Raw genomic sequence first — 16,524 nt, 5'->3', positions numbered from 1 at the left:
ATCTCATGGAGGTAGTGGCTATAGAAATTGTTTTTATTTTTCTTTGAATTTATACAATTTAGGTCTGATCCATAGCTTGTGCAAGACATTTGCATCAAAATATAGGACTGTATCTTGTATTAAGTGCTTTTCTAGGTGCACATAAATGTTTAATATATATATTTATATGTGATAGGCGTCTCTGGATATTTTCTGATTTTTATTTGATAAGAAATTTGTATATTTTGACAACAATTACACAATGGGTGAATATATCAAATCAGTTTATCCTGTAGTTCATCTGGAGAAACAGGTTATTGAAGATAATTTTCTGCTATAAAGTATATTTTGACTCATAAACTTGAAAGTCTATGTATCACTTGTGCACACTGAGTATGTAAATTAATAATGTTTATAATTAGAAAGTGAAAAGTGTGTTTCATCAAACACAGTTGAACTGCCATTGGATATGATATTTAATGTATTTTTTTTTAAACACTTAAGAATGTTCTTAAGGTGTACAGCCTTTCCCATTTCAGCATCAACACTGGAGTTACGTATTCTGTTACCAGATTCGGAAAAGCATTTATTGCCTGCAGTTATGAAATATTACTTTCAGATATTTTCCCTGGAGCAACATGTAACTGAGGGACATCAAGGGTAGCCTTATCTTCTTCATTACAGCTAATCTGAACAACTTGTGCTATAAAAGGAAACTTTCTTCCAAGGGCAAGTTACATAAGTGGCATATTATCACAGAGTTACTATACGGTGAAGGCTCACTTGCTGTTCTGCTGTGGTGCCTTTGGTAAAGGAGATGTCGGGAAAAGTGAATTTTCTTGAACTGCACAATGGAAGGAAGATGCCTATTATAGGATTGGGCACCTGGGAGGTAAGGATTACAAAACACAAATTTGAAAGAGTAATTGTTCTATCAAAAGAGAAGATCTTTCTTTTTTAAAGATCAGTACAGCTAAAGGTATGTTAAGACAGTCATTTAGATGCTGCTGTTAAATGGTTCATAGCTTTGCAGTTTTATGCATATGCGTGCATCAACAGCAATAAAACACCCCAACAGCTGATTCAAAAGCTGTTTTATAGTTTAAGTATTAATTAATAGTTGTAATTACTATGTTTATGTCACTTGAAGTTTCTCAAAATTATTACCTCTATGCAGCCAACCCACCTGAAAGTGATCACTATTGTTTTTTCCTATTTTATTTCCAATTATTTTTTCACACACTCATCAAACTGATTGCTTTTTCAGATATCATACCTACAATTAGTTGCAGAATGAGCTTACTCTGCTAAATTGGAATATTGTGATGACAATAACAACAAATAACTTGCATCTAATAATGGCCTTGCACTTGCATAAATATAATAATATTAATAATAAAACAGTCTTACTTAAAAATCATACATTTTTAAGAAATTAACTCTGCACAAAAATATGAGTTGCTTCACACCCAGTGAAAATACATTAACAATCTTGCTGCTTAAAAGTCATCTATCAGAAAAGATTTCAGTCTAGCACTGTTACATTTTTAAATGATCTGCAAACTGAATTGTATATCTTATTAACCTGTTTAACTTCCAAACTTATACATGATGATTCAGTTAAATCATAATGGTGTAGAATTTTGACCTACCAAAACATTTGTGGGTGTTAACTTCCCTAAAGTGTCCTCCAATACTTTTATAACCCTGCAAAGGAGTTTCATGACCGATTTTTCCATCCTATCTTGCTTGTCACTCTTAGACAGAAACAATTTCCTGGCTTTTCACTATTCCTGAAGTTTTTAAGTGACCTGTAAGTTGTCCAATGTCTTCAGTTTAGTTGCTCTTCCTCTTCTATAGCTATTACTGAAGATGATCAGGTGTGGATCCCAGGTGATGGATAATGAAATTAGCCATGTACCAGAAAAATGTTTGCTGGAAGCATTTATATTTTTATCTATATTCATTCAAAGTTTCATAGCTAACTATTGGAGAATAAAATAGCATGAAAACTAAGCATCTGGTAAATGGAAAGGGATTCTAAAACTTACAAGGTAGCTCTAACACAGGATAGTTTTCAGGCCATCTCATGTGGATGTGTTTGCAGCCTGGCCAGTAACATCCAAACCAGCTAAAGACACAAATACACAAGCTGACCTACTTGCTTTCAATAACAATTCTGACATGGCACAAGAATCTGTGGGTAGAACTGGCAAACCACAGGAAGATGAGTATGGGAAGAAAGAAAGGCAGACCTTCCACTACAAAAGAAAGGAAAAATTGTCTAGAAAAACTGATTTTCCATATTTAGATAGAAGCAACTGAAAGAAACACCATTACCCTCATTTACATGCTCACACAGCTTTATATTTCAGACCAGTGTTCACAGTCATAGTGCTTAGTGAAATACTGATAACTATTAGTAGACACCTCAGTTTTGTATTGTGTAAATCATGACAGTGTCAGACTCCATTGCTGTTATAGTTCTTAAATTAACTGCATGATGTGTGTATTTCTCTGTGTATGAGGTTTAATCTTGCATTTTTGTAAGTGTTAATTCATTCAGCCTGTAGCACAGTAGTTACTTATTTGTTTTGTTTTGAAAGCAACTGTCCAGTTGTTTTGTAAGCCAGTCAGTCAGGCTCCAGCTCTCATCTGATACACAAGTACAATTACAGAGTGGCAAGCTAAGTGTTTATCTTTCCTGTGTTTTCCTTGTAGTATATTTATTAAATTTTGTTTTTCTCTGTTTAAGAGGATTAATCTCATGTTTTTGTAAGTTTATATTCATTCAGTCTCTAGCGCAATAGTTGCCCACTACGTAGCTTATTAACACATCAGTGTCCATTGACACATCAGGAGGGTAGCAAGTTACATATCTAGAATTGTCTGTTTTTATAGTTCACTTCTTCAGTTAGTCTTGCCAGGATGGCTTCTATGTGTGCTTACTGTGTGAAGATGAAGGAGGAGCTGGCTGCAGTTTGAAAACAACTGAATGTGCTTTTGACTAAAGATCGTCACCTTCAGGCTGCTGCCTTGCAGTGCAGCAGTGGCAGAGAATCTGGTGCATTGCATGGGACACCTCAAGTGTCACTTGTTTTGCCCATGGGCTCTGCTTCCAAGGCACCTCCTAGTGCACCCAACGCAGTGGATCCGCCCTCACAGCAGGGTGAGTGGTGGGTGGCAATATGTTTGTGTCACTCGAGGCAGACGGCCACCTGACGGCCACCTGACATCACCTATTCACCCTGTGAGTAGACGTGTGGCAGGGCCTGAGCAGGTACACAGGGGTAGGGGTTTGCTAGTTTTTGGAATCTACAATGTTAGACGCACTATGGAGTCCCATTATGCAGATAGTGTTCAGGGCTGGAAAGAAAGCCAATGTGCACTCAGTATGTCTGCACTCGGTATGTCTGCCAGGGGGCCTCATCTGCGATGTGGAGACAGCCTTGCCTGCGAATATCAAGCAGGCAGGCTGCAGCCATCTGCATTTTGTGGCTCACGCCGGCACTAACGGCACCTGTGGCATGGGTTCTGAGGCAATCCTCAGTTCTTATGGGCGGCTAGTGAAGGTAGTGAAGACGGCTGGCCTCACGCACAGGGTGCAAGCAGAGTTTGCAATTTGTAGCATCATTCCCAGAGTTGATCAGGGCCCTTTAGTTTGGAGCCTAGTGGAGGGTCTCAACCAAAGGCTTCGTCAACTTTGTGATGGTCTTGGCTGCAGGTTTCTACACCTGCATTATCATGTGAGGATTTGTAGGACTCCCCTTGATAGGTCAGGGGAGCACTACACAAAGGAAGCAGCTGCTCAGATAGCAGAGTATCTGTGGAGTGCACATGAGGATTTTTTAGGATAGGCAGTAATTTGAGGTGCTCTAATGAACACTCACCAGTCAATATGCAGCAAGTGAAGTCAAATGGCATTCAGAATAGAGACAGTTCGACCGTCACAATTTTATCAGTAAACTGTTGAAGTATTCATAATAAAGTTCCTAAATTTCTACCCTCTTGGAAAGTTCTCGTGTTCAAACTATTCTTGGGTCTGAGAGCTAGCTGAAAAATGGGAAGCTCTGATATATTTAGCAAGTCATGGAACGTATATTGGAAAGAGAGATTAGGGGCCATAGGATGGAGAGTGTTCATTGCAGTTGACAAAAATACTGTCTCTATTGAAGTCAAAGTTGAGAGTGACAGTGAAATCATCAGGTTGCAGATAACAGGTGCACTTGAAATCAAGTTAATTATTGGACATTTTTACTGGCCACCCAATTCTGCTGTGACAGTTCTAGAGTAATTGAAAGTAAGTCTATGGTAAATACCTAGATCATGCAATACAAGTTCGAGTCAACTTTAACCTGCTGAGTATAGCCTGGGATGTCTATGAATTCATTGCGGGGGGCACTGACAGACAGTCATGTGAAATACTTTCGAATAAGTTTTCTCAAACTTATCGTGAGCAACTAGCTCGACAGCCAACATGCAATGGATATGTCTTAGACCTTAAAGCTATGAATAGGCTGGACCTTATCAACAATGTCAGTATAGAAATGGGGCTTAGCGATCATGATATCATTATAGCAACTATGATCATGAAAGTTAGTAAATCAGTCAAGAAGGCTAGTAGAGTGTTTCTACTAGACAGAGCAATAAGCAGTTATTAGCATCTCACTTAGACAGTGAATTGGCATCACTTAGTCCCAGTAAGGTGAATGTAGAGGAATTATTAGCAAAGTTTAAGCAGATTGTAACTCGTGGTCTGGAGAGTTATGTACCTAGCAAGTAGATAAAGGATGGAAAAGACCAACCATGGTTTAATAATGAAATTTGGCAGAATTTGAGAAAGAAAAGGCTGTTGTATTGTTGGTTCAAAAGGTAATGCACAAATGATGACAAGCAAAGGTTAGTAGAGATTCACGTCTCTGGAAAGATCTACGCACAAAGCATACAACTACCATTGTCACACTTTACCAAAAAATCTGGCAGAGAACCAGAGAAAATGTTGGTTGTAAGTAAAATTGCTAAGCAAAACAGGTCTAAGGCTTCCATTCAGTCCCCTGTTGACCAGTCTGATGTGGCAGTTGAAGATAGCAAAACAAAAGCTGAAGTTTTAAATTTTATGTTCAAGAAATCATTCGCACAGGAGAATCATACAAACATACCACCATTTGACCATCAGACAGATTCCTGTATGGATGACATAGTAATAAGCATACCTGGCATAGAGAAACAACTGAAAGATTTGGAAGCAAATAAATCACCAGGTCCAGATGGAATCACAGTTCGATTTTACAAAGAGTGCCCCTAACTTAGCTTGAATTTATCATGAAACAGACCCATGAAATTACAGACCAATATCCCTCACTTCTCTTTGCTGCATGATCCTTGAAAATATTCTCAGTTTGAGTATAATAAATTTTCTTGAGACTGTGAAGTTTATACCCATGAATCAGAATAGTTTTAGAAAGCATCACTCATGTGAAACTCTGCTTGCCCTTTTTCTCACATGACATACTGCAAATAATGTATGAAGGGTAACAGGCAGATTCCATATTTCCAGGTTTCTGGAAAGCATTGGACACAGTACCCCATTGCAGTTGTTAATGAAGGTACAAGCATATAGAATAAGTTCACAGACATGTGAGTGGCTTGAAGACTTCTCTAAATAATAGAATCCAGTATGTTGTTCTCGACAGTGAGTGTTCATCAGAGACAAGGGTATCGTCAGGAGTGCCCCAGGAAAGTGTGATAGGACTGCTGTTGTTCTCTATATACATACATGATTTGGTAGACAGGGAGGGCAACAATGTATGGTTGTTTGCCGATGATGCCATGGTGTACGGTAAGGTGTTGAAGTTTTGCATCACCTTGGTTCCAAGAGTTCCGGAATCTATACAGAAATTTGGATGTTGATAATAATGAAGATGATGATGATGATGTTTGGTTTGGTTTGTGGGGCACTCAACTGCATGGTTATCAGTGTCCGTACAAATTTCCAACCTTTCCTCAGTCCAATCTTGCCACATTCAGGAATGATGATGAAATGATGAGAACAACACAAACACCCAGTCATCTCGAGGCAGGTGAAAATCCCTGACCCCGCCGGGAATTGAACCTGGGACCCCTTGCTCAGGAAGCAAGAATGGGACTGTGAGTCCATGAGCTGCTGACAGAAAAATGGAATTGACATCAACACAAAAGAGATGGTGGTCTAGATTGCTGTACACACCAGTTCCTCTAATACCCGGCAGCATGTCCACTTGCACTGATGCATGCCTGTAGTTGTTATGGCATACTATACACAAGTCTATCAAGGCACTATTGGTCCAGATTGTCCCACTCCTCAATGGCGATTCAGCATAGACAACTCAGAGTGGTTGGTGGGTCATGTCATCCATAAAAAGCCCTTTTCAATCTATCCCAGGCACGTTCAATAGGGTTCACGTCTGGAGAACAGACTGGCTGGCCACTCTAGTCGAGCGATGTCATTACCCTGAAGCAAGTTACAAGATGTGCATGATGGGGGGCACGAATTGTCGTCCATGAAGATGAATGCCTCACCAATATGTTGCCGATACGGTTTCACTATTGGTTGGAGGATGGAATTCACGTATCGTACAGTCGTTATGGTACCTTCCATGACCATCAGCGGTGTACGTCAGCCCCACATAAGGCCACCCCAAAAACAGGGAACCTCCAACTAGCTGCACTTGCTGGACAGTGTGTCTAAGGTGTTCAGCCTGACCAGACGATTGTCTGGTTGAAGGCATATGCGACACTTGTCAGTGAAGAGAACATGATTCCAATCCTGAGCAGTCCATTCAGCATGTTGTTGGGACTATCTGTACCGTGCTGCATGGTGTTGTGGCTGCAAAGATGGACCTCACCATGAACATCAGGAGTTAAGTTGCCCATCACGCAGCCTATTGCGCACAGTTTGAGTCATAACACAATGTCCTGTGGCTGCAAGAAAAGCATTATTCAACATGGTGTCATTGCTATCAGGGTTCCTCCGAGCCATAATCCATAGGTAGTGGTCATCCATTGCAATAGTAGCCCTTGGGCGGCCTGAGTGAGGCATGTCATCAACAGTTCCTGTTTCTCTGTATCTCCTCCATGTCCGAACAACATCGGTTTGGTTCACTCCGAGAAACCTGGACACTTACCTTGTTGAGAGCCCTTCCTGGCACAAAGTAACAATGCAGACATGATCAAACCATGGTATTGACCGTCTCAGCACAGTTGAACTACAGACAACAGGAGCCATGTACCTTCTTCCTGGTGGAATGACTGGAACTGATCTTCTGCTGGACCCCCTCCATCTAATAGGCACTACTCATGCATGGTTGTTTACATCTTTGGCTAGTGTAGTGACATCTCTGAACAGTCAAAGAGACTGTGTCTGTGATACAATATTCACAGTCAATGTCTATCTTCAGAAGTTCTGGGAACTGGGGTGGTGGAAAACTTATTTTTGGGTGTGTGTACTACAACACACTATTTATTGTTCTCATAGAGACCACAAAGACAAGATTACACTAATTACAGCACTCACAGATGTCCTTAAGCACTCATTCTCCCAACACTCCATACCCAAACATTACAAGAAGAAGTCCTAATAACTGATACAATGAGAATTACCAAATGACATGCACTTCAAAGTATTTTACAGAAAATTGATGCAAATATATCCATGATTTCCTAGATTACACAAAAGCAAAGGTCTTTTGTTTACAAGTTTTATAAACACAGATATATTTGAACAAATTTTACTGACTTTATCTCTGTGCTGCACTTCAAGTAAATAATGTTCATATTGGAATGAATGTTCATTTTTAATCACGTTTGACATTTGTTAACATACTCTTTTAATATCACGTAAAGCAAAGGCATTTCAGAACACAACTGTGACATGTGGTACAGAATGTTAACAGGTCTCATTAAAACTTCTTCTTAAGAGTGGTGGGAGTGTGAATAGCTTATAACTCACAGAATTATTGATAAAACTGTAAATATGTGATCTAGTGTCCATTTTTCACTGTTTATGTGTAGATTATTATACAGTCACAACATTCTCCATCTCACTCCTAAAGGAATTTTGTTCTGTCTGAATAATGTTGATCTCATCAATCAGAATGGAAAAAATTGCTGTACCAGAATTAGAAGCAGCCTCATGTTATTTTGAGAAATGTTTCTAGTGCTTTGTTGTTATTATTTCTGTGTGCTGCAAGTACAATCTCTTGCTTGAGAGTCCTCCATAACATATTCAAAGACATACTTGTCCAAAAAGCTCTGTATATTCTAGCTGTGCTATTTTTCTTCTCAATTTTTTCCCTGTTCATGATTGGGGAATTCAAGTTTCTCAGAAAGGGCATTGGCAATTAATCCAGAAGCCAAGAAAATTATTGAAAGGATGAAAGAGGACACTCTTGTCAAAGATCAGCTGCTATATGATGAATTCATGTTTTTATTTTACTCATTCCTCCCAACATTTCATTCAGATGCTCCATTAGCTTCATTTTTACACACTTCTCTGACCTAGATTTTGAGAAGTTCAATGGAGCCATAATGTGGCCTTGGATGTGCAAGAATACCATACAGCTAACATTTCAAGGTGCTTCTGTCAGATCTGGTATCCACAAGTAACTGAAGAGGACCGAAAACATTTAGGAGGAAGGATTGCTTCAACTTCAAGAAGACTTTAAAGTGTTCCCTCAAATATTTGTCTGCAAAGTGTTCCTCTGATGATCATCATTGACTTACCTATCACCAAAAGCTATAAGGAGTCTTCACTGCAGGCCGATTAACACTATTCATTCTTTTAATCAACCAGTTTTGATTGAAAAGAATTGACTTTTTAGTTATGTAGCTATTGCTGTAATGAACAAGTTTGATAAAGCAAGTCTGGATGAGGAGTGGATATTCTGTGTGAAATCAGAGCAGATGTTTGAGAGTATGACAGATGAATCAATAATTACACGTCAAGCAGTCTATGATGCCGTCATATAAAGTTTTACTTTTCTCAGTTGAAATAATTTATACAAAAAAGACTCTAAATATCCTGTAGTGACTTTCCTAAACATTTTTACAGCTGAAGAGTATTTTTTTGAACAAATTGACTCTTTAATTTATACCTTATTTTCAGTCCTACTCGAGCTCAGAATAATCCTTAATAAGTGATGCACCAATTCATAAGATAAATCAAATGTGGCCATTAAAAATTAGACAAAAAAACTTGTTCTCCCACACACCAATAATTAGTTTTTTCTTTTATATCTTATTTTCAGTCCTACTCGAGCTCAGAATAATCCATAATTAGTGAGGCACCAATTCATAAGATAAATCAAATGTGGCCATGAAAAATTAGACAAAAAAACTTGTTCTCCCACACACCAAAAATTAGTTAAAGGATATAGGGATCATCAACCTGACTATCACAGGGAAAATTTTGATGGAATGAAGTCCCCCCTCCCCCCCCCCCCCCCCCCCCTCTCCCCACTATGCACATACATATCACCATCTTCAATACTCCTGATCTTGAAGCATCTTACACACCTTTACTGTAGAATATACTAGCTTCAGCTAGTAAAGCTTCACTTCCCTCACTAAAAGAATGGGTGCACTGTCATATTGCCCTTTCTTCATAAGCAAGTACACAGATTGTTGTTTATAATATTGCAGGATAATTCTCTACAATAGCAAACAGCAATTGTTGCACACAAATTATCAATGTTGAACACAATAATATATTTTCTGCAAAAACAAGTATTTTCATTATCAAGATAATTATTTATAAACATAGTGACACCTGTCAATAGACGATATAAGGCACTGTAGATATGAATCACTAGTAGGAAATATTATTACTATATTTCCTTTTTTTTAATTTCTGGAGGCCCCAAAAACATTTGACCTCTAAATAGCAGCAACACTTCTGTTGTAATGAAACATCAGTCAAACTGTTAAATTCTTCTACTCACTTGACGTTGAGTTGATGAATCAATGGGTGTTTCCTGAAAGACTGAAACATGCAGTAATACCACCAATGTATGAATGTAGAGATAAGCAGTTGACCTCTGATAATTATAGACTCATCTTTCTCCTTCCAGTTTTCTCAAAAATGTTTGAGAAGGGAGCTTCTAAATATCAAAACCTTATGTGATAATAACCTTTGACAACAGCTGAAATTGGCTTCTGTAAATGCTTCTCTTCAAAGAAAATAATATCTGGTCTCTCAAACTCAGCTATGTTAGACTTAAACATGAAAAATTACCTTTTCCTATTTTCTGTAATCTTATCAAGGCCTTTGATTGAGTAGATTATAAAATGCTGTTTCAAAAATTAATACGGTATGATGTTAAATGCATTCTCCTTAAAAGGATGGAGTCATATCTCAACAGTAAAGAATGGAGGATTCCATTAAAAATTATTTTAGAGGACTACAACTAAATTTGTGATTAACATGGACGTTGGAAGACTCTTCAAAACCTGTGCTGTTTACTAACGATGTAAGTATACTGATAAAGGGCCCGGACACAGGAGAGACAACCAGAAAAATAATGAAACAAGCTGGCAATTGGTTCACAGTAAACAGCTTAACCCAAAATCTTACAAACTCTCACATTATGCATTAGCAAACAAATGAAAATATCTTAAAGGTGGCAGAATACACATACACATACTTACATCTGCTCAGCTACGTTGTCACAACTGACTACATTGTGCCAGCACTGCAGCTAAGCAGGGATGAGGGGTTGTGTCAGGTGGAATGCGAAGGGGGGAAAGGAGGCAGGAAGTGAGATAAAGGGTTGGGAAAAGGCACAGTGAATTTGGAGAGAAGAGAGAGCAGAGAAAGAGGGCGGCTACAGAGAGGGCAGTATGGGTGCAGAACGTGTAAAGGTGACAGGAAATCCAACTGCATGAGATACAGTGACAATGTTATATGACACATACTGGTTAATGTGATTTGTGACTGTAGTGTTCTCCAGCATCAGCTCTCAGTTCTATGTGGCTTGAAAACCACACAATTTGTTTACAAAAATGGAGTAGCATAAAATTCCTATGCTAGCTCTATTAAAATGCAAATTTCCTCCATCTTCCATGTGCTAGTCATGTTGCTCTGTCTGTGGCACACTAAATAAAGAATTTGACAACAGCACAAAAAGGATAGGTCCTGCTCACCATACAGTGGAGATGTTGAGTCGCAGACAGACACAACAAAAAGGCTGCTATACAAGTGAAGTTTTGATCAAAGGACCTTCTTCAAAAGAAGACAACACACACATTCACACAAGTGCAACTCACAAACGCGACCACTATCTCTAGCCATCAAGGCCTGACCATGAGCACCTGTGCATGATGGGAGAAGCAATCTGGGTGGTGGCAAGAAGGAAGAGGCTGGGTTGGGGAGGGGGAGAGATTGGAGGGTAGGGATGGGGAATGGGAAAATGCTGTTTGTGGGGGGCATACAGGGATGTGGTGGGGACAGGGTATGATAGCTAAGTGCAGAGGGAAGGTTACATGGGTAGGGGAAGGAGGGGGCAAGGGAGCAGAAAAGGAGAGAAGTAAAAAGACTGTGGGTGCATTGGTAGAAGAGAAGGCTGTGTCATGCTGAAGTGGGAGCAGGGAAGGGGGTAGGTAGGTGAAGGACAGTAACTAATGAATATTGAGGCCAGAAGAGTTACAGGAATGAGGGATATATTGCAGGGAAAGTTCCCACCTGGAAAACTCAGAGAAGCTGGTGCTGGCAGGACAAATTCAGACGGCACAAGCTGTGAAGCTTTCATCAAAATGAAGAATATTTTCTTGGTCAGCATGCACAGCAGCTGTGTGATCCAGCTGTCTCTTAGCCACAGTTTGTCAGTAACCATTCACAGTTTCTCAGTATCCATTCATCTGGACAGATAGCTTGTTGGTTTTCATGCCCACAAACTGTAGTTGCAGCTTCGCTTGTAGATCACATGACTGCTTTGAAGAGGTAAGTGATGCTTGTGACCAGATTGGTGTAGGTGGTGGTGGGAATCTGAATGGAACAGGTCTTGCATCTAGATCTATTACATGGATATCAGCCATGAGGCAAGGGGTTCGAAGCAGGGGTGAAGTAAGAATCGACGAGGATATTGTGTAGGTTTGGTGGGTGCAGAATACAACTGTGGGAGCTGTGGAAAGGATAAAAGTAGGATATTTCTAATTTCTGGACACAACAAGAAGTAGACAAAATTCTAGTGGAGAATACAATTCAGTTACTACAGCCTGGGACTTTGGGATGCTGTGGGTGACTGGAGAGAGAAGGCTTGGGATATTTGCTTCTATACAAGGTTGGGAGAATAATTTTGATCTGTAAAGGCTTCTGTGACACTCTTGATATAGTTGAAGAACAACTGCTCATCACTACAGATGCAATGGCCACAGGTGGCTAGGCTGTATGGAAGGGACTTCTTTGTATGGAATAGGTGGCAGCTGTCAAAGTGGAAGTATTGCTGGTGGTTGGTAGGTTTGATATGGACGGAGGCACTAATGTAGCCATCTTTGAGGTAGAAGTCAGTATCGCAGAAGGTAGCTTTTGGGTTGAGGAGGACCAGATAAAGCAAAAGTGTTGAGGTTCTGGAGGAATGTGTATAGGTGTCCTCACCCTCGATTCAGATCGTGAAGATGTCATTAATAAATCTGAACCAGCTAAGTAGTTTGGGATTCTGGGTGGTTGGGAAGGATTCCTCCAGATGTCCCTGAATAGGTTGGCATAGGGTGGAAATATCTATGAACATATTACAAGACCAGAAGTCAAGTTCCATGTCCAGTTTCCAAGGACATCAACTTATAAATGTTTATGAAACTGAACAAACTCACTCCTGCTAGACAGAACACTTACATTTAAATAGTATTGAATATTACACACAATATTTCTATTATTTTTATAAGAAAGAGCCCCACACTTTAAAAAAATGTGAAAATGAATAAAATACATTTTGATATAGCAAGGAACAAGCCTGTTACACATTACTTCTCTCAGCGCCTCAATCAACTGTGATATACTGAACTTCTGTAACAAATGGCTTGTATTTTATGTTATGAAGTACTGAAGGTTTTAATTAAGAATCTATTACTACCTGATATTTAATCATAATAGAGCCTACCACAAAAAATGGGTTTTTGATGAATCATTGACACCATTGCCTTAAAATGGTATACTTTCAAAACACACAAGTTATGATATAAAAATAATTAACACAAAATTCTTTAACCATGACATTTCCATCATATTATTACAGCAAATTGTACCACCAGTGAGGCATTTTTGAGAGATTCCCAATGTGCTGGTGCTTTGAAGCAGCAGATATTAATAGGATATGAGTTCTAATATAAAACTCATCAAATATGGACTTCAGCTGAAAATAACAAAATCCAATATAGGATCTCCCAAGTTCTGCTTAGAGTGTCTTGCCTCTAATTGGTTCAATGTTTTGTAGCATGTTGTTGAAATATCACAGAACTTATTTTGTTTTTCATGTGCAGCAATGCCTCCTCAATGTGAAATAATTGGAAGTGATGTCAAAAAACTCATACTCATCCCACGTGAGGACAGCCTTAGGGTCATGGGGCAGGTGGGGAGGTAGGTAGCAGGGATTGAGTCCCAGAAGGATTATGGGATAGAAGGATGTGTTGCATTCACGTAATTCAAAGAAGCTGGTGTTGGGAGGTTGGATACAAATGGCATGAGTGATGAAGCAGATATCAGCCATTGAAATTAGGTTTATTATGCTCAATGGCACTTTTTGCTTTGGATGGTTAACCTTGCTCTTTGCTACAGTTTGGGAGTGGCCACTTGAGGTGAAAAGCTGACTTGCGGTCAGGCCCACATAAATTGCTGTGCACAAATTATAGAAGAGTTGGTATGTGGTATGATACCTTTCACAATTTGCCTAGCCTCTGGCAGGATACAATATGTCTGTGCTGGGAAACCAGTAGGATGTCCTGCATAGATGTATTGGGCAAGTAGTTGAGAGTAGGTATGGCATAAGGATGGGCTAGGATAGCTTATAGATTGGGTGGGTGGTGAAGTATCATGTTGGGAGCGATGTGAGAGATTAAGTATAGATGACCTATTTCCAAGCACAAAGATAAGTACTCAAAGTCCTGTTGAATGCTATTGTTAAGTCTAAAGATTTCTTGAATTAACAAAGATTTTCAGCTGCAGCTACTGTCAAGGAACTTGAGCTCATCATATAATGTGAAACAATGGAGTGTGAATCGGCCTCTTTTATTGCCTTAAAATGTATATACAAGCAAAAAATCCATTTACTGTGAATTCACAGTTCATAACTCTGTGCTGAATATAATGAAATTTGTAGAAAAATTCTTTGGTATCAAAGTCAAAAAGTGGTTGGAATAACAGATGACCTTGATAAGAGGTACATCAGAAAAGCATGGGGCTCAGCACTGAAACTGTTATGTACTTCATGCCACCATGCTTCTAACTAGCGGTCACCATCAATTATCAAGGATGGGCATTACACCTATGGGTACTTGTTAAAAGTGAGAGGTGACTGCCACCCCACCACATTGTCCAGGAGAGGAGTAGTAGACATACACAGAAAAGATAACTCAGTAACATCTCAGTACATCACATCATCTAATGACAGCATCTCAGTTTGCTGTAAAAGCATCATGCCTCTGCGACACCCCCATCCAGCATGACACATGAGAAATTTTTCTGCAAGATGTCCGCCACAAAAGACTTCAGTCTCACATTAATGAAATTTGCTTGAGACAATAATAGATTATGTGCACTCTTTAATTTTGTTTACTTGGTTGCTCTCTACATTTTTAACATTTTTCTTCTGCTTCATTTTATAATTTTTCCTACAGTTTACCTTAAGCCCTGTTACATTTTCCATTTTATTTCTTGTGAATAACAATAAGCTCATTATGCCTCTCTCTGTTCAGTAAATACTAATTTTTGTGGAACCTAACTACATGAATTGCATGTAGCAATCTGCATGTGATGTTTACTGTCACATCTCTCCAACTAGTACAGGAGAGGTTTGAGTCAGTTAATGTATACATTTTTGTGTATTTCTGAATTTTGTAACTATTTATTTTAGTGTCAATGTCCTGTGAAACATATAAATCTTTTTTATTGTTTCTTAAAAAATAAAAACTTGAGATGAAGAAAGACTATAGTAACTTGTGGATCAGTTATCTAATATTACCTTAAGCCCTGTTACATTTTCCATTTTATTTCTTGTGAATAACAATAAGCTCATTATGCCTCTCTCTGTTCAGTAAATACTAATTTTTGTGGAACCTAACTACATGAATTGCTTGTAGCAATCTGCATGTGATGTTTACTGTCACATCTCTCCAACTAGTACAGCAGAGGTTTGAGTCAGTTAATGTATACATCATATAAAATCATCCTTCATGAAAGTACATTTTGTTTCAGCTGTGTTACAATCTTTGCACTAAATATGTGCTAGAGCCTGATGTGGAGCAAGGCTTTCATTCAATAACCCATTCTATTTTAAATTCAATGGACATATCTATTTAAAATATCTGCCATGATTTATAATATATACTTCTCGCAAACTTCATAGTGTGATCTTAATTTTCTAGGTTCAAATACTGTCAAAGGATGAAGTTGATGACAAAGAATTAGTCAACGCAATAGATGCTGCACTTGAAATTGGTTATAGACACATTGACACAGCTTACCTTTATTGCACAGAGAAAGCTATTGGAAAAGTTTTGAAGAAATGGACCAGCTCTGGAAAAATTAAGAGAGAGGACTTATTTATTACAACTAAGGTAAGGGAGAAGTTGCGTAAGACACTTTTAAATTTGTGTTGAGTTGTGACATGCAAAGTAGCTCCTTAAAAAATACATGGTATCATTATGAACACATTGTGTGGTATTCCAATAAATACTTACACAAATGAAGGATTTCCTTGATATGATATATTAACTATGTGCTTCCAGGTGTTCTGTCATGTCGTTATTTCCATTGATTGCACAACAACTCAGCAGAACACCTGTAAGCGTACCATTAATTACATAAAGGGCTGTTCTTAATTTAATTAAACTTTATAGTTTCAAAAACATCAATAACCACTAAATAGATTCCACTATTCACTTGACTACAGTGTGGCTTAGTTTCTAAATTTTCTTGCTTTTCATGCATTTGTGAGAAATGATAGATCCATTACTTGCACATCAAAATACACACTATCACACTTACCACAGACAGTTCAGTGGTGATGATGTCTGAGGTATTGTGGTATGTATTGGTTTGTCCCAAGGTGACACAGAGAACCCAGTCATTTATTTTCACTTAAATTTATTTCACCTTCTATCATTTTCACTTTTACTTGATGCACTCTAATCAGTTTTCAAGAGTATACCAAGAGTATACAGCCTCATGCGTCTCATGTGTATAAACACACACAAAAACACACACACACACACACACACACACACAACACAACACCTGTGAGTAGGAACATAATTCCACCACAACAGGATAATGCAACACTTGAGAACATTGAGAACATT

General features: G+C 38.6%; 1 protein-coding gene across 1 annotated transcript in view; it reads left to right on the top strand.

Moving 5' to 3' along the window:
* The first annotated feature begins 712 nt into the window (after positions 1 to 712).
* The window catches only part of LOC126457942 (dihydrodiol dehydrogenase 3-like), a 50,307-nt gene continuing 34,495 nt past the window's right edge, over positions 713 to 16,524 (top strand). Inside the window, exons 1-2 of the mRNA XM_050094669.1 lie at positions 713 to 871; positions 15,589 to 15,780. Coding sequence (XP_049950626.1) covers positions 797 to 871; positions 15,589 to 15,780 — 267 coding nt within the window. The 5' untranslated portion in view covers positions 713 to 796. The remainder of the gene's footprint in view (positions 872 to 15,588; positions 15,781 to 16,524) is intronic.

This window comes from Schistocerca serialis, chromosome 2, assembly GCF_023864345.2.
Source record: "Schistocerca serialis cubense isolate TAMUIC-IGC-003099 chromosome 2, iqSchSeri2.2, whole genome shotgun sequence".
In the NCBI taxonomy this organism is placed as follows: domain Eukaryota; kingdom Metazoa; phylum Arthropoda; class Insecta; order Orthoptera; family Acrididae; genus Schistocerca; species Schistocerca serialis.
This window is presented reverse-complemented; position numbering and strand designations above follow the sequence as displayed.